Source organism: Rhinoderma darwinii, chromosome 2 (genome assembly GCF_050947455.1).
Source record: "Rhinoderma darwinii isolate aRhiDar2 chromosome 2, aRhiDar2.hap1, whole genome shotgun sequence".
NCBI lineage: Eukaryota > Metazoa > Chordata > Amphibia > Anura > Rhinodermatidae > Rhinoderma > Rhinoderma darwinii.
This window is the reverse complement of record NC_134688.1, coordinates 80,972,944-80,991,688: the sequence shown is the minus strand read 5'-3', so window position 1 is coordinate 80,991,688 and position 18,745 is coordinate 80,972,944. Positions and strand designations below refer to the sequence as shown.

General features: G+C 43.8%; 2 protein-coding genes across 2 annotated transcripts in view; both read right to left on the bottom strand.

Moving 5' to 3' along the window:
• Nucleotides 1-537: 537 nt before the first annotated feature.
• On the bottom strand, nt 538-12,676 carry BCDIN3D (BCDIN3 domain containing RNA methyltransferase). Its single transcript, XM_075850077.1, has 2 exons — nt 12,479-12,676; nt 538-2,439 (listed from the first exon to the last, which is right to left on the bottom strand). Exons 1-2 carry the CDS (start codon nt 12,671-12,673, stop codon nt 1,882-1,884), a joined length of 753 nt encoding a protein of 250 aa, XP_075706192.1. The 5' UTR covers nt 12,674-12,676; the 3' UTR covers nt 538-1,881.
• A 5,073-nt stretch (nt 12,677-17,749) lies between these two features.
• The window catches only part of FAIM2 (Fas apoptotic inhibitory molecule 2), a 59,921-nt gene continuing 58,925 nt past the window's right edge, over nt 17,750-18,745 (bottom strand). The window contains exon 12 of the mRNA XM_075850076.1: nt 17,750-18,681. Coding sequence (XP_075706191.1) covers nt 18,532-18,681 — 150 coding nt within the window. The 3' untranslated portion in view covers nt 17,750-18,531. The remainder of the gene's footprint in view (nt 18,682-18,745) is intronic.

Below are 18,745 nucleotides of genomic sequence, written 5' to 3'. Positions count from 1 at the left end.
TTCATCCCGCAACAAAATAAACCCTCACACCGCTCAAATCGATAAAAAAAAATAAAAAAAAAAATAATATAAAAACGTTTTGGCTATGAGAATGTGGTGAAACAGAACAAATTATTTTTTTTCCTATTTTCTGTTGTCTAAAACCTGTGTGCGTCTTATGGTCAGGTGCATCTTCTAGTCCGAAAAATACAGTACTTATTTATTTTGGACAATTATTACGGATGCGGATATAGGACAACAAAAAAAGTCGAGATTTGTTTTCTTCATCTCCTTGCCTTTTAAAGCTCTTACAATAACTTTTCTTGTAATAATGGTCAAGCCTATCACAAATATCTTCACTTCAGTCAGATGCAGCAGAATTCAACGCAAAGAAACTTCTTACGCCATGTTCACCTCACTGATTGACAATCGGGTCCATCACTTTGACATCATTTTCCGGTCAAATCTGATGGGACTGTCGATGGAGGATTTGAATGGCGCCTCTGATGGCAGCGTGTACAGAGCTTTGTGCACTTATTATTTTGAATGCAAAATAGATTTATAAGGCAAATAAATATAATTATTTCAATTTTAAAAAAAAAGAAACGAGACCACTGGCAAAAAACGAAACAAATGATATTAATAAAATAACTTGGGCCCTGCTGCTGTGTGATTTCCCCTCAATCCTCCCACCTTCCATAATCTTAGGTAAGGAGAGGATATGAGCGGTCTCCATTAACTCTTTCAGTAGCGTGATCCTGTCTTATCGGCCACCTGCTTTCTTATAATAGAGGTGTAACCGGTTACTGTAATGCCGATGATGAGATGACTGATTATTCTGCCCCCCGCGTACACAGCACAAGCTAAAAAGTCAGCTAGCAAATCGACACTTCAGTCTGCGTGCTAGCCACATGATCCCTTGCACCAACCAGGACACACGGGTTAGCAAAGGTCAGGGGACAGTTCAATGCGGGCCGTAAGGGATGAATAGATGGCCTAGGTTAAATAGGACTGCCACGTGTGAGATACTTTTCAAATGTCACTACCCACAATACTGCAGCTGGGTAGCCGAACATCCAGGCAGGTTCACCCTCTGCATTGCAGGGTCAACTGTAGTCTAAACTACAGGGTACAGAGACCTTAAAGGGGTCGTCCGGATACTTTGTACCATTAGCCTATCATTAGGATAAGATGATCCATATCAGATCGCCTGGGTCCAACTCCCGGCACTCATGCCGATCAACTGACTGAAGGGGCTATGGCATTCGTCACCACGGCCTCTTCAGGGTTTACCAGGCACAGCGCCATACACATCGGTAGCGGAGGTGCCTGGGATTGAAGCTCAGTCCCATTCACTTTAACGGGACTGAAACTGCAATTCCAGGCACAGCCGCTCTGGAATCGTACGGCGCTGTGTCTGTAAGCTGTCTAAAGCTGCGGCAACTAATACCACGGGAGTCAGACCCACACCTATCTGATATTGATGACCTATCCTAAGGCCGGATTCACACGTGTGTTCAGTCCATGATATACGGTCCGTATGTCGGCCACATTTCCCGGGCCGAACACACTGCAGGGAGCCGGGCTCCTATAGTTATCTATGACGCTAGGTGTCACTGCCTCGCTGTACGACAACTGTCCCGTAGTGTAATCATGTTTTCAGTACGGGACAGTCGTCCCGCAGCGAGGCAGTGACACCTAGCCTCATAGATAACTATAGGAGTGTGTTCGGTCCGGGAAACGCAGCCGACATAAGGACCGTATATAACGGACCGAACACGCTTGTGTGTAGGGCTCCTAAGGCTAAACCAGCAATAAAAAATGTCCAGACGACTCCTTTAAGGTAATGCAACAGCAAACAAGAATGTACTTTAAAAAAAACAAAGTCTAGACTGAAAGGTTTTAGGACCTTTTGATTTGAAAAAGCAAAATACTTCTGTCCCAGCTTGTTTTTCCGAAACGGTGAATGAGCTCACAGCTGCCATCTTTGGTCAAGAGTTTAGTTATTCTCTTTGCCATGTTCCCACGAATCGATAGCGTATGGAAGTGATCAAAGTCTTGTCTGCCCAGCTTGCGCAGTCGGCGGGCCGCTGACCGATAACACTTCCACGGCTGTGGCTCAATCAGTATATAGTCGCACAATGTTTTTAGTCGATTCAGAAATTCAACTAGTCCATTATCACCATGATTTAAGTGAATCCACATGGTTACCGACATACAGAATCCAATATGAAATGAGGATTGGCCAAACTTGTCCAAGAAACCGTACAAGGTGCCCAGTGAGGAGGCATCAGTGATGTCCAGAGTAGAGAATGTGATGGCATCAGGGCAAGGGTTTGCAGATTGCGCTCTAGTGATCAGATCAGGGTCAATGTCACAGCACATGAAGCGGACATTTTTCAGTGTTTCTGAACATCCCTCTGGTTGCACAAGATGCTTATACAAAGCCAGACTCAATTCCTGCAAAGGAACAAAAACAAGTTTTATACCAAATAGCCTACAGTTAGGATTAGAAAAAAAACCTCAAGTGGCCTGGTCTGGTACTGCAGCTCAAGTCAATGGGACTAAACCGCAATACCAGAGACAGCCCACGGACAGATATGGCACCGTTTTCTGGGGAATATAAATCAGACCCTGTTTCTTATCCTGGGCAAACCCCCTTCATCCACTAGGCAAACTGTAATAAAAACGATGACAAGTGGGCATTAGAAGATAAGGGAACTTCCTGTGATATACAGTACTGTGCAAAAGTTTTAGGCAGCGTAAGTTTTGCCTTCAAAACCGCATCAGTTCTTCTAGGTACACTTGCATGAAGTCATGGATTTTGGAGGTGTGATGTCCCAGCTTTGGGCTTCCCATCTGGAATCCACTTATATTGCATTTAGTGTTATATCTGGTATACACTATGCTTAGAGTGCTTTACTGCCACCTTGTGGTCATTGTTATATTTGGTTTCTGTAAGTCATTCTTCGCTGTAATTTACCATTTGCCTTTCTTTCTGTCACTCCAGTTCTGTGAGGTCATATCCTGCGTCCTGCAGTCCTTGCTGTTTGCCAGATATGTATCACAGAGCTGGAGGGAGGATTTTCCTTTGACCTCCATCACATCAGGTACATTCAATAAATCACCTAAAGGCATATCCATTGCATCTCCCTCACTGGATTTCTACATGCAACTGGTGTCGCTAAGGGAAGGTGGTATAGCGAGTTCATTATCTTCCATTGCTTGTACAAGAGATCGCCACTGACATTCAGAGATTTCTCTCACGTATATCGGTGGCAGAATAGTCGGATTAAAGTCAGGTGTATGATTAACCAAATATACCAAACAGGTAATAATCAGGGCAGGGCTTAGGATAAGATGGTGCCCCGTGCGAAATTATCTTTTGGTGCCCCACCCCATCATAAAAAAGATGCCCCCCCACAGTATAAAGGACCTATATAGTGCACCCACACAGTATAAAGCCCCTTTAGTGCCCCCCTTACAGTATGATAATATTATAACCCCTTCAAGGACACAGTATTTTGTCCTCTAATTGTGCCCACAAAGTATTATGCCCCCTAAGTGCCCCACACAGTATATTGCCCCCTGTAGTACCCCTACACTGTATAATGTGCTCCACAGTCTAATGCCCCCCTCCCCTGGCTGCCACACACAGCCCCCCCTTGTAGATACTGCCCCCTGTAGATTGTGCCGTTCAGCCTCCCTGTAGACAGTGCCATAATCCCCCACCTCCCCCTTGTAGGTAGTGCCACACAGACCCCTTGTAGGTAGCATCCCCCCATTCCTGTATATAGCGCCACTGTAGCTACCTGAAAGAGTGGAATCCCCCTGTGGCCGGTGATTCCGCTCCTGAACGGAGTGCTTGATGTCTCTGTCCATATATGGACAGTGACATCATGGGCAACTCCTGAAGCGGAATCCCCATCCACAGAGTTGCTGAAGCTGTGACCTGAGATTCCACTCCAGGAGAAGCCCCTGACATCTCTGTACAAGAGCTTATCCTGGAGCCAAATCACCGCCCCAGCAACTATGTGGACCGGGATTCCGGTTCAGGAGTTGCCCCTGATGTCACTGTCCATACATGGACAGAGATAGTAAGCGCTCCGTCTAGGAGCAGAATCTCCGGCGACAGGGGGATTCCGCTTCTTCAGGGAGCTACAGTTGCGCTAGGTACAGGAAGGGGGAGTGCCATCTATGGAGGCTGCAAAAAACCTCCTCACCACGCACTTCACGCTGTGTGGAGAGAGCACGACCATGGCTCAGAGGAGTATCGCGTCACCCCTGGAGGGATCTCGCGGCACCGCAGTTGAGAACCACAGGTCTAGTAGATAGCAGAGCAGGGATTACGATGAAACCACATATGTATAGTTTTTTTTGTTTTACGACTTTTGCACAATAAAAACTCTTTAACTAAAATTATTTGTTTTTGCATCGTCGCTTTGCAAGAGCTGTAATTTTTTTTATTTTTCTGTCAATGTAGTGATATAAGGGCTCGTTTTTGGCGGGACGAGGCGTAGTTTTGATTGGTACTGTTGTGGGGTACATGTAAAGCATTGATTGACTTATGAGTTTTTGGGGGGGCGATGGAAAAAATCGGGGGGCGTGCAATTCAAAACGGACTGTGTGGGAGCGGCGCATGGCCGTTCCCACACACAAGGCGTACACCATAGTGGATGGAACGGGCCCCGTTTGCAGTCCCTATGGGACTGGAGCTGCCGTGTTCCATGTCTGTATGTGTCGTTAATCGACACATACAGAAATAAAAAAAAAATGGCAGCCCCCATAGGGAAGAAAAAGTGTAAAAATAGAAAAAAGTAACACACAAATAAATAAACGTTTTTAATAAAACCCTAACATAAAACTGATATAAAAATAAAAAAAAATGTTGGTGACACTGTTCCTTTAAGTTACATGTTAACTTTATTGTTTGGGTCATTACAGTCACGGCGATAACATATACGTGTACTTTTATTTAATTATTTACACTTTTACTAAATAAAACCGCTTTTTATTGAAAAAAAAAGTTTTTTTTAGTGTAATCGTTATTAATAATTTTTATTTCACATTAATTACTTATTTTTTTTAGTCCCACTAGAGGACTTCACTATGCGATCTCTTGATCGCAGATATAATGCTCTGGTTTACTTAGTATACCAAAGCATTACTGCCTGTAAGCACATCTGGCACGTCCTAATAGGTGTATACCCAGGGCCTTTATTATGGCCCCCGGCTGCCATGACATCCCATCGGAGGCCCGCGATTGCATTTGCGGGCTGCCGATGGGTGAGGGAGGGAGCTCCCACCCCCTGCAAATGATTTAAATGCCGCAGTCACTATTGACCGGGGAATTTAATGTGTTAAATTGCCAAGTTGGGTGATGATGCGGGGGTGTCAGTCTCAGAAATGGCAGCCCTAGTGGATACTGATCTCCCTAACAGCCGGGGGAACAGCCCAGCTACTAGTCGGCGGGATGGTAATGCAGGTAAGCCAAGACAATTGATAGTCGTAGGGGATTCAATAATCAGGAAGACGGATAGAATAATTTGTCGCCAAGACCACCTCAACCGAATGGTTTGCTGTCTCCCTGGTGCCAGGGTTCGGCATGTGGTGGAACGGGTGGACAAATTGCTGGGAGGGGCTGGTGATGATCCAGCTGTTGTGGTCCATGTCGGTACCAACGACAGAATAAATGGTAGGTGGAGGAGCCTTAAGAATAATTTTAAAGAACTAGGCTACAAGCTGAAGGGAAGGACCTCCAAAGTAGTATTCTCAGGAATACTGCCTGTGCCATGCGCATCACAGGAAAGACAGCGGGAGCTCAGGGAGTTAAATGCATGGCTGAAGTCTTGGTGTAGAGAAGGATTTGGGTTCCTAGAGCACTGGGCTGACTTTTCATTGGGGTACAAACTGTATTCTGCAGATGATTTGCACCTAAATGGAAGGGGGTCCGCTGTGCTGGGGGAGAGAATTCTAGCTGGGGTGGCGGAGTATTTAAACTAGGGCTGAGGAGGGAGGTCAATGTAGAAAAAAAAGGGGTAGCCAGGTTAGAGAGGGGTCAGACTATATTGGTGGGGGGAGAAACAGAATGTGGGGAGAGGACTAGACAACAGGATAAGGAGATCCTTTCGTTACAAAACATCAGTGTAAATAAAACGGCCCGATTAATGTCAAATCACATTTCTGATAATAAAAGTGAAAAACTGACAGGCAAGTTAAAGTGTATGTTCACAAATGCCAGAAGTCTAGCAAGCAAAATGGGGGAGCTGGAGGCCTTGATACTGGAAGAAAATATAGATATAGTTGGTGTTGCTGAAACATGGCTGGACTCTTCACATGACTGGGCTGTAAATCTACAGGGTTTTACACTTTTTCGGAAAGACAGGACAAATAGGAAAGGTGGTGGTGTATGTCTGTATGTGAGAAATGATATGAAGGCGAGTGTGAAAGAGACAATAGTGGGTGAATACTGTGAGGAGGTTGAAACCTTGTGGGTGGAACTAGAAAGGGAGGTAAACACTGAAAAAATTACTTTTGGTGTAATCTATAGGCCCCCCAATATAACTGAGGAGATGGAAGTTCAGCTATATAAACAGATGGAGCGGGCTGCACAGGCGGGTACTGTAGTGATAATGGGAGATTTTAATTTCCGGGATATTAATTGGTGTCATGGTTCGGCTTCAACTGCAAAGGGGAGACATTTCCTCAACCTGTTGCAGGAAAATTTTATGGGCCAGTTTGTGGAAGGCCCGACTAGAGGTGAAGCTCTGTTGGATCTGGTCATTTCTAATAATGCAGATCTTGTTGGGAATGTCAATGTTCGTGAAAACCTCGGTAACAGTGATCATAATATAGTTACATTTTACCTATACTGTAAAAAACAAACGCAGGCTGGGAGGGCAAAAACATTTAATTTTAAGAAAGCCAATTTCCAAGGGATGAGGGCTGCAATTCAGGATATAGACAAGGAAGAACTAATGTCAAATAATGGAACAAATGATAAATGGGAGATTTTCAAATCTACTTTGAGTTATTATAGTGCAAAATTTATTCCTACAGGTAATAAGTATAAACGACTCAAATTAAACCCCACTTGGCTTACACATTCTGTGAAAGGGGCAATACATGACAAAAAAAGGGCATTTAAAAAATACAAATCTGAGAGTACAGCTGTAGCCTTTGTAAAATATAAAGAGCTTAATAAAATCTGTAAAAATGTAATAAAATTAGCAAAAATACAAAATGAAAGGCAGGTGGCCAAGGATAGTAAAACAAATCCCAAAAAATTCTTCAAGCATATAAATGCAAAAAAGCCCAGGTCTGAACATGTGGGACACCTAGATAATGGTAATGGGGAGTTGATCACAGGGGATCAAGAGAAGGCAGAGTTACTAAATGGGTTCTTTAGCTCTGTATATACAACTGAAGAAGGAGCAGCTGATGTAGCCGGTGCCAGTGCTGTTAATATATCAGTTGATATACTGAATTGGATGAATGTAGAGATGGTCCAAGCTAAATTAAATAAATGTGCACAAGGCCCCGGGACCAGATGGGTTACACCCTAGAGTTCTTAAAGAGCTTAGTTCAGTTATTTCTGTCCCCCTTTTCATAATATTCAGAGAATCTCTAGTGACTGGTATAGTGCCAAGGGACTGGCGCAGGGCAAATGTGGTGCCTATTTTCAAAAAGGGCTCTATGTCTTCCCCGGGTAATTATAGACCAGTAAGCTTAACATCCATCGTTGGGAAAATGTTTGAGGGGCTATATACAGGATTATGTGACAATAAATAGCATTATAAGTGACAGCCAGCACGGTTTTACTAAGGACAGAAGTTGTCAAACTAACCTAATCTGTTTTTATGAAGAGGTGAGCAGAAGTCTAGACAGAGGGGCCGCTGTGGATTTAGTGTTTTTGGACTTTGCAAAGGCATTTGACACTGTCCCCCATAGACGCCTAATGGGTAAATTAAGGACTATAGGTTTAGAAAATATAGTTTGTAATTGGATTGAGAATTGGCTCAAGGACCGTATCCAGAGAGTTGTGGTCAATGATTCCTACTCTGAATGGTCACCGGTTATAAGTGGTGTACCCCAGGGTTCAGTGCTGGGACCCCTATTATTCAACTTATTTATTAATGATATAGAGGATGGGATTAATAGCACTATTTCTATTTTTGCAGATGACACCAAGCTATGCAATATAGTTCAGACTATGGAAGATGTTCATGAATTACAGGCAGATTTAAACAAACTAAGTGTTTGGGCGTCCACTTGGCAGATGAAGTTTAATGTAGATAAATGTAAAGTTATGCATCTGGGTACCAACAACCTGCAAGCATCATATGTCCTAGGGGGAGCTACACTGGCGGATTCACTTGTTGAGAAGGATCTGGGTGTACTTGTAAATCATAAACTCAATAACAGCATGCAGTGTCAATCAGCTGCTTCAAAGGCCAGCAGGATATTGTCGTGTATTAAAAGAGGCATGGACTCGCGGGACAGGGATGTAATATTACCACTTTACAAAGCATTAGTGAGGCCTCATCTAGAATATGCAGTCCAGTTCTGGGCTCCAGTTCATAGAAAGGATGCCCTGGAGTTGGAAAAAATACAAAGAAGAGCAACAAAGCTAATAAGGGGCATGGAGAATTTAAGTTATGAGGAAAGATTGAAAGAATTAAACCTATTTAGCCTTGAAAAAAGACGACTAAGGGGGGACATGATTAACTTATATAAATATATTAATGGCACATACAAAAAATATGGTGAAATCCTGTTCCTTGTAAAACCCCCTCAAAAAACAAGGGGGCACTCCCTCCGTCTGGAGAAAAAAAGGTTCAACCTGCAGAGGCGACAAGGCTTCTTTACAGTGAGAACTGTGAATCTATGGCATAGTCTACCGCAGGAGCTGGTCACAGCAGGGACAGTAGATGGCTTTAAAAAAGGCTTAGATAATTTCCTAGAACAAAAAAATATTAGCTCCTATGTGTAGAAATTTTTCCTTCCCTTTTCCCTTCATTTGGTTGAACTTGATGGACATGTGTCTTTTTTCAGCCGTACTAACTATGTAACTATGTAACCTGCGATCGAAGTAAACTTTGATCGCGGCCGTTGGAGCAGGAGCCCGGCTGTCATCAGACAGCCGAGCCCCGACTCCAGCCTGTACGGGACACCCGTGCAAGTCTTAGACTGGGCCACCATGAAAAGGCGACGGCCTAGCCCAAGGCTCCTTAGTGACCACCGTGAAAAGGCGTATTGGTGGTCACTAAGAGTTTAAGACCTATCTTCAGTGTAAAGAAGAACAAGGAGCCTGGAAGTGATGATGTGGCCCCCACAGAGCCCTAATCTCAACATCAAGTCTGTCTGGGATTACATGAAGAGGCAGAAGGATTTGAGCAAGCCTACAGACGATCTGTGGTTAGTTCTCCAAGATGTTTGGAACAACCTCCCTGTCGAGTTCCTTCAAAAACCGTGTGCAAGTGTACATAGAAGAATTGATGATGTTTTAAAGGCAAAGGGTGGTCACACCAAATATTGATTTGATTTAAGATTTCTCTTCTGTTCAGCATTCTTACTTTGCAGCATTTTTCCCACAACTGTCCAAAAATTTTGCACAGTACTATATGTTTTTTATATAGCCCTCTTTTTCTTGAAGATTAAGGCTCTGTTCACACAAAGTTTTTTTTGCAGGCAGAAAAACCAGCCTCAAAATTCCTGAAGGAATTTTGGGGCAGATTTTGGCCTGCCTGCACTTTCTTGCCACGTTTATTGTCGTGCTTTTCAGCCGCGGTCATTGAGCGCCGCGGGCAAAAAACAGCGAAAAACGCCTTCTCCTGTTCTATGGGAGGCAGGAGGTGGAACTCGGCAAGAAAGGGCATGTCGATTTTTTTTCCCCTGAGAGAGGATAAAAGCCACTCCAGGAAATAATGCCTCCGCCTCCCATTAGAAATCAATGGGAGGTGGTTTCGGACGTTTTTGGCGCTGATTCTGACGTGTTTTCCGCGGTAAAATAAGCTAAAAGAAAAAAACAAAAACTGTGTGTGAGCTGACCCTAAGAGGATTTTGAAATATGAGGTTTATTAAAAAAAAAAACGCCATCCCAAGCTTTGCAGAAACGCTCAAATCCATACATGTCCCTCTCCCTGTCTGTGCAATGTACAGGGCCCACATACACTACACAGAGTCCCTTGCAGCATTTTAACCCCTTAACGACAGCCCATCGCCTTGACGGCAGGTGCTTAGTCTACAGCGACATCTTTTGGTGTCGCTGTAGAAGAAGCTGATAAGCGCTCCTGTGATTGCTCATCCTCTAAGTTTATGAGCTGTAAGTTATAGCTCCTGCTTAGCGCAGCCTCCTGAATACAGCTGGGATTGGAAAAAATTCCAACCCCATCAGTTTAATCCTTTCATCGCCACGGTCTGTGTCAAAGGGGCAACCCAGTGACTCGATCGTAGGCCGGGGAATCCATCTGCAGCCAGCCCTAGGGACCTACAAAGGACCCCAGGGCTGTCTGCTCAGTATGCCTGCTGTTAGGGCACATTATGTGCCCCCCTAACAGCAGCCTGTGTCAAAGTGACACAAGAGTATGCGAATACATTATAAGTAAAAAGTAAGTTTATCCCTTCGTTTACCCATCTTGGACATTTATATCATATGCACAGGATATGCCATAGAAGTCCGACAGACGCCGGTCCCACCTCTGGGACCCGCATATATCTCTTGAACGGGGCCCCCTAAAACCCACTCTAGCTTACTCAGCTCCGCTGCCTCCCGGCCGCTTCCTGGTTATGAGATCGGGAGTTACTGAGCTACGCGGTTTCCATAACTGCCATAGAAGTGACTGGGAGTTACTGAAAAAGCATAGCACGGCGAGCTATGCGGTTTCCATAACTCAGCAGTTACGAAAACAGCGTAGCTTCCACGATTAAAAAATAAAATAAAAAGTATACCGTGAAGTATACCTTTTTTTTTGCAGGATCCCTCAAGGATGGAATAGCCTAGTCTATGTTACTCCATCAAAAAAAAAAAAAGTATACCGACGTATACCAGCCAGAGGCGGAAAGGACATTATTTTAATTTTTAGCCTCTGTTAGGCTAATGGAGCTCTAGGGACACACTTAGCACGTACGTCAGAAGCTTTCCCAAAATACAAGCTAAATGTAAGGTAAAAATGCATTGTGAACCAGGCTTAAAGAGGCTCTGTCACCACATTAGAAGTGGCCTGTATTGCACATGATGTGATTGGCGCTGTAATGTAGATAACAGCAGTGTATTTTATTTAGAAAAACTATCATTTTTTACCTACCTGAGTTAACCTATATTAGCCTTATGCTAATGAGTTTCTCAATGGACAACTGGGCGAGATCTCGCTGTAAATGACAGGTTACAGTGTAATCTCGCAAGACTACGCCTGCTATGCTGTAAATCTCACAGAGAAGTGCAGAGAAGTGGTCAGGATTCTGAATACACATCACGTCCCTGCTGGAGGTAATGTATATTCATTGTCAGGACACTGCAATAACGTTATAGTGTGTTTATGTGGCTGCACAGCGATATAGTTATATCGCTGTCTGCAGTGTAAATTAACGGAGAGAAGTGTATGACGCTGATTGGTTAATGATTGCTCAGCGTCATACACTTCTCTCCACAACGCCCACTTAGTCAAAAAGTAAAACACGCCCAGTTGTTCATTAAGAAAGTCATTAGCATAAAGCTAATATAGGTCATAACTCCGTCACAAATTGTTTTTCTAAATAAAAACCACTGCTGTAATCTACATTACAGCGCCGATCACATCATGTACAATATAGGCCACTTATAATGTGGTGACAGAGCCTCTTTAAAATAAGTACATGAAAAAGTTCATTATCTTTCAATTTTAGGCAAATCCACAGCTAATTAAAATCCAAACACCTAGAGGGCAGGAAACTACTCAGATGGACGGAATATTTCTATAGATGCAGAATATCCCTTTAACAAACTCCAATAGACACGTGATCATGACCCTGGTGTTCCTGGATTCCCACGTTCGTCAAGAAGCCGCTGCTGTGCCCTCCTCACTCACCCCCATGTTACACCCCACATCCAGCCGTCCTCACTCACCCCTGCGTTACACCCCACATCCAGCCGTCCTCACTCACCCCTGTGTTACAACCTACATCCAGCCCTCCTCACACTCACCCCTGTGATACCCCCCACATCCAGCCCTCCTCACACTCACCCCTGTGTTACACCCTACATCCAGCCCTCCTCACACTCACCCGTGTTACACCCTACATCCAGCCCTCCTCACACTCATCCCTGTGTTACACCCCACATCCAGCCCTCCTCACACTCACCCCTGTGTTACACCCTACATCCAGCCCTCCTCACACTCACCCCTGTGTTACACCCTTCATCCAACCCTCCTCACACTAACCCCTGTATTACACCCTACATCCAGCCCTCCTCACACTCACCCCTGTGATACCCCCCACATCCAGCCCTCCTCACACTCACCCCTGTATTACACCCTACATCCAGCGCCAGCAGTTTCTCCTCCAGCCCTCCATGGCTCCGCAGAAATTTCAGTAGCAGCCCCGGGGGCAACAGGCTTGTGCGGTTCTCGGGCGGATGAAAGCTATAATAATTAGGGAAGTTTCCATACAGAGCGGCTCCCGACTCATCCTGGTGATCGGGCTCTGAATGATCCATCTTCACCACGAGATTGTTTCCGGCCGAAATATCCAGCTTGCTACACTTCATACTTCCGGTCCGCGGCCATCTTGCTACTCCCAACACGTGAATACTGAGCTAGCAGTTTCAACATCTGTTCATATTGCTTATAAAATTAATTTAGCATTGGTATATCAATTCAGTAATGCAATTGTGGTAATACAATAGACATTTAGTCAAGGGGAAAATGAAAAGACAAAAACAGTAAGGAATACAGAAAGCAAACTAATAGAGAAGGGTTATTTATTGGATTATTTATGACTAAGGGTGTATTCAGACGTGCGATTGTCTTCACTGTCTTAATATACCCTTATTTGTGGTTTTTTTTTCAAGGGTTCTTATAGATCATGGGTGTCTTGCTCCCTTAGTTTACGCAAAATACATATCAAAATTTGCAATGAGATATGCATGTGTTACGTATGGACTCTGGTGCATTGTTAGCCGCGGATTTAACTTATTGCATTCCAATGAATGAAATTTGCAGTGAAAATCTGCATTTTCGCAACTGATAAGGAGGGAATCCTGTGGATTTGAAAATTCCTAGAATCTGCTGTGGGTTTTTAACCCTGTGAGTTTTTGGGGTTTGTTAAAACCCCATTTAGCGACATTGTATTTTACATTGTTTCGGATTACACAACTGAAATTCTGCAACAGGCGCACAATGTGGGAATTCATCCTCCTTTTTTGTTTTGGGATTCACAAAAATAACTGGCCGCTTTGTGGGAGCCGCATTCACGAAACCATGTTAATATGTTTGAAACATTAAAAATTTGTAACGTTTTTTACCTAGAAAAAAAGGCATTAAAAGGGTTATGTGGGGGCCGAAAATAATTAGCATAGTAGTCACAGCAGTATGTGAGCACACTCGCTAATATACATTCTCCCGTCGCGCTGGTTATGAGATTTTAATAGCCGTTTATAGCGCTGCCGGGGACCGGAAGTCTAGTTGCACAGTCTTTCTTGATGACGACGCTGCTCTTCATCATGTGACCGGCCCCACTGTACTCTATGTAATCGATGTATATAAGCGACTGTACTCACATACTGCAGTGCGTACACTGCTCATACTTTTCGGTCCCCACATAACCCCTTTAAACCAAGCACGTGTTAATACACCCTTAGCATTTTTAACATGTTAGTGTCTGCCCCATCCTAATAACCTCCTCTTCCCGGCCTTCGAGCGCAGCTTCAATAAGTGTCAGCTACGATAAAGCTAACAATGAAGCCAACAGGCCGGGAATTCCTCCTGTATTGAGGTGGGGAGCAGCTGCGAGGCCCAACAGGGAGAACGACGAGCCGCGTTGTGGCCTCCCCTATAACAGGTCATTCTGCAGTGCAACATCCAGACAGCAAACCACAGACAATTATTCATATTGTCGCCTATTGAGTGGCCCCAAAGTAGACAGCATGTCTGAACGCCTGGGGCTCTTAGACTGCCTGTGAGCCGTTCTTTATTCTAATAACCCTAAGCTTGGCTTAGATAAAGTCACACAACACATCTCAGTAAGAGACCCACACTTCCAAAATAAAGATCCATTTAGAGACAAAAAAAATGCCCTGCGGCAAAGTCGTATGAATAACTTTGATAGATGACTTTAGCGAGACAGGAAATCGCACATGAAAAGTCGCCTTGTAGCCCCAGCCCAAAAGCTAAAATGAAATATTTCCCACATGTCACAAGATTTTATATTTATTTATTCCATAAGTCTGTACAAACAAAAGGCCCATTCACACGGCTGTATTATAAATCTGTGTGGCATGTATTATAAATCTGTAATATCGCACCCATAGAATATTGGCCCATATTATACATCTGTATACCTCACATTTTACATGGCGGCTTTTTTTCTCACGAACTCTGTATGAACAGCAAGAAGAAAAAAAAATGACAGCATGCTCTATCACATGCAGTATAACAGAGGTATTCTCTATGGAAGTATTGTGGAGCTTGGGAAAACTCAGTGCCTCACAGCAGCACATATGGACTGTGTGTGCCATACACGATGTAGGCTCTGTAAACTGTGTGTGCCATACACGATGCAGGCTCTGTAAACTGTGCCCCAGACAAGGCTTGCCTCGCTTTGTACCAGGCTGCGTCTCAGTGCTTTTCAATGAGTAAAAGAAGCCACTGTGCAGCAAAGAGTCTGACCCACATGTGGATAACTAACTAGGGTTGACTATACATTTTTTTTCTTTTTTATTTACATTTTCAAAAAATACATGCTTACAATTTGATAGAAAATCAGGTTCAGAATAAATATCTTATCCATAAATCTATACATAACAAAAATAATCCCTTTGTTTATTCTCTCTCCCATGATCCCCCTCCCCACCTCCCTTGGACATGAGCACGTAGCATTCCTCTTAGGCCTCATGCACACTTCCATCACCGTTTTCACAGCCGTTTTTCACGGATCTGTGTGTCCGTGATTGTACCAGTGTGGTTCCCGTGTGTACTCTGTGTACACTTCCGTGTTTCCGTTTCTGAGAGGAAACTAATTCCCATTCACACTATGCACCCGATATCAGTGCGGGCACAGCGTTTCATTGTGAGTAGCAGTACAAAGCATGGACAGGGTCCTAAAACATTAGAAATCTATATTGTGAGCGCCACACATGGTACTCACTGTCTAGTGGTAGCCACTGTCCAGGGGGCTGAAAGAGTTATGATCAGTGCTGGATAGAGAGAAGAGGCTGCTGATCAGTGCTGGATAGAGAGAAGGGGCTGCACTGATCAGCAGTAACTCTTTCAGCAAACAGGACAGTGACTACCGGTGGACAGTGAGTACCATGCGCGGCGCTCACAATATAGATTTCTAATGCTTCCTTCAAAAACCCACAACAAATAGTCAAGTGCAGCGACTTCCACTGCAAAAATCACAACTCAGAAAAAAAAAAGTTTATACTTACCCAGAACTCCCTGCTTCTTCCTCCAGTCCGGCCTCCTGGGATAACGTTTCATCCCATGTGACCGCTGCAGCCAATCACAGGCTGCAGCGGTCACATGGACTGCCGCGTCATCCAGGGAGGTTGGACTGGATGTCAAAAGAGGGACGCGTCACCAAGACAACGGCCGGGATACGCATGAACTTCTTTTTCTTTCTATCGCTGCGTTCCGCTGCGGAAACTCTGCCCAAAAGGGCTGCCCCTTCTCTCTATCCAGCACCGATAGAGAGAAGAGGCTGCCGATCAGAGCTGGATAGAGAAAAGAGGCTGGCGATCAGTGCTGGATAGAGAGAAGTGGCTGCAGATTAGTGCAGTGCAATATTTCTCTCTACATGTAATTCTGCCCGCCCGTTGCTAGGCAACGGCTCCGTCACACACAGACGGCACACGGATGCCTCCGTGTGCCTTCAGTTTTTTTGACGGCCCCATTGACTTATATGGGCCCCACAGTCACGGAATCTCGGACCAAAGTAGGACATGCTCTACTTTAGTCGGAACGGGACCGTCAAAAAAACTGAAGTGTGCCTGGCCCCATTGAAATGAATGGTCAAAAACCGGCAAGCACCCTGAAGGAAAAAACGGAAGTGGGCATGAGGCCTAAAGTGGTTCATCGAGCATTTTACATTGATGGCCTATCCTTAGTATAGGTCATCAATATCAGATTGGTAGGGCTCTGTTACCTGGCACCCCGCTAATTAGCTGATTGATGGGGCGGCCGCGTTCGATGCTGCTGTCTTTTTACAGTTTACAGGCAGAGCGCTGTACACATCTCTAGCAACTGTGTCTGGGATTGCAGTTCTGAGGCACAGCTGCTATGGATGTGTACGGCGTTGTGCCTGGTGAACACTGAAGAGGCCACGATAAAAAAACGCAGTGGCCCCTTCAGTCAGCTGTTCATCAAAGGTGTCGGGAGCCGGACCCCCACCGATCTGATATTGATGACCTATCCTGAGCATAAGCCATCAATATAAAATGGCCAGAGAACCTCGATCGGATAACCAGTGGATTAATTTAATCACACCACTCACCTGTATTTATATGGAGTCAATAAATGTTCTTGCTCTTCTTTTGTAAATAGTTTTGTTTGTGTTATAATAATTTCACCTAATTTATTCCTAAATTGCTTATGGGTTTTCTGACTCGGTAACGTCAGGTCGCTCTTCTCAATTTTTACAGTGTTCCTCAGATCTTCCTCAACACATTTTATAGAGGGAGACTGTTCAAATATCCAAATCTTCAAAATGTTCATCTTTGCAACCATGAACACCATATGGGTTGGTATATTACTATTCATAACATGCAGATCCATGGCTTTCAGTCGAGATTACTACCTCCTATTTACTCAAAGTCTAGCTAAATGTTTGACAAACTTCTGACATGTTATAGTGACACGTCAGAAGTTTGGATTGGTGGGGGTCCGAGCACTGAGACCCCCACCAATCGCTAGAACGAAGCATCTGAAGCCCTCGTGTGAGCGCTCAGCCGCTTCGTGTCTGTTCGGCTTTTTCCGGAAAGCCGATGTATCGGAGTACGGGCTCATAGACTTTCTATTGTCCGTACACCGATACATTTATTTCCGGAAATAGCCGAACAGGCACGAAACGGCTAAGCGCTCACAAAAGGGCTTCAGATGCTTAGTTCTAGCGATTGGTGGGGGTCTCAGTGCTCAGAACCCCACCAATCCAAACTTCTGACACGTCACAATGACATGTCAGAAGTTTGTCAAACATTTAGCTACACTTTAACTAGATCATCAACTTTCTCCTAAAATGTCACCGTCATAGGACAAGACCAAAAGTAGTGCATCAAGTCTGCTTTGGGCAACTTACATGTGGGGCATTCTTGTTTATACTCGCCAGTGTACTTTTCAAGGGGGATACTAAAGACATAATACACACGGATCGCCCTCCACTTCTATGAAAAACATATCCTATTGATTAGCCTTCCATAGTTTTTCCCTTACTTGTGCCATAGAGATTCCAGATCTTTTTTTTTTTTTTTATATTTATCCATATGCCGATCCAAATTTATATTTTCTTCTATTTGCCTAAGCATTACTTAGACTATACATTGTCACTACTGCATAATAGTAAAACACAGAATACAAACTCAGAAGAATATAAGTCTTTATTGTATCAATCTGCATGTCAGCTCGTAATTCACTGTAACTACAGCTCAGATGGGATACAAAAATAGATATCATGCACAATACTTATCTCACATGTTATCATGCTGGTGTGATAGTCAATGACAAGAAATACATGACTGAGTAACTAAATATCAACAAAGTAAGCGACATTAAAGGGATTTATGAGATTAGATAAATATAGCTGCTTTCTACCTGGAACAGCGCCACTCTTGTCCTTAGGCTGCGTGCAGTATTGCAGCTTGGCTCCATCCACTTAAACGGGGCTGAGCGTCAATACCAAACACAGTCCATAGATAAGAGTGGCACTATTCCGGGAAGAAAACAACCATATTTTTCAAATCTCGTACAACCCCTTTAGCTATTCAGCAACAACTACTAGAAACCATAACGTCATTTAGTGAAATTGTTCTTGATAACTTCCAGGTGTATTCAATATTTAGCAGGACACATCTCTCTACTGCCTGATTTATTAATAAGCCAAATATCTATATTGCTTCTCTCCAATAAATACAATTACGGTACTTGAATTTTGAATTTTTTTGAGTGTCAAGATCATGGTGGTATTCCGATCTTCAACAAGCATGTGTCATGCTGATAATTGCATTTAAGTTACATTTATGTGTTTACCCGAATGTTTTGGTATACATAGATCTGTGTGTAGTGCCATATTGCTATGCTAGGCAGAATGAATGAGTTCTTAGCAGGCACCTGTTTAAAATAGTTATTTATTTACAGCAATTCTTCAATCTCGGGTTGTGCCAAACAGCTGGAGGAAGAATGAAAATATGTAGATGATGTCCAGGTAGATGTGGAGTGCTCCAAAAATATACTCTTCAGGACTGAGCGTGTAGCGTCGGTTTCCCATCAACATCTGCGTGTCAAAAGCCAAAAACTGTGGAAAAGAAGAAAAAAATCAAAAGATCCGCTCTTTTGGGAAAGATTTAGGCATTGCAGCA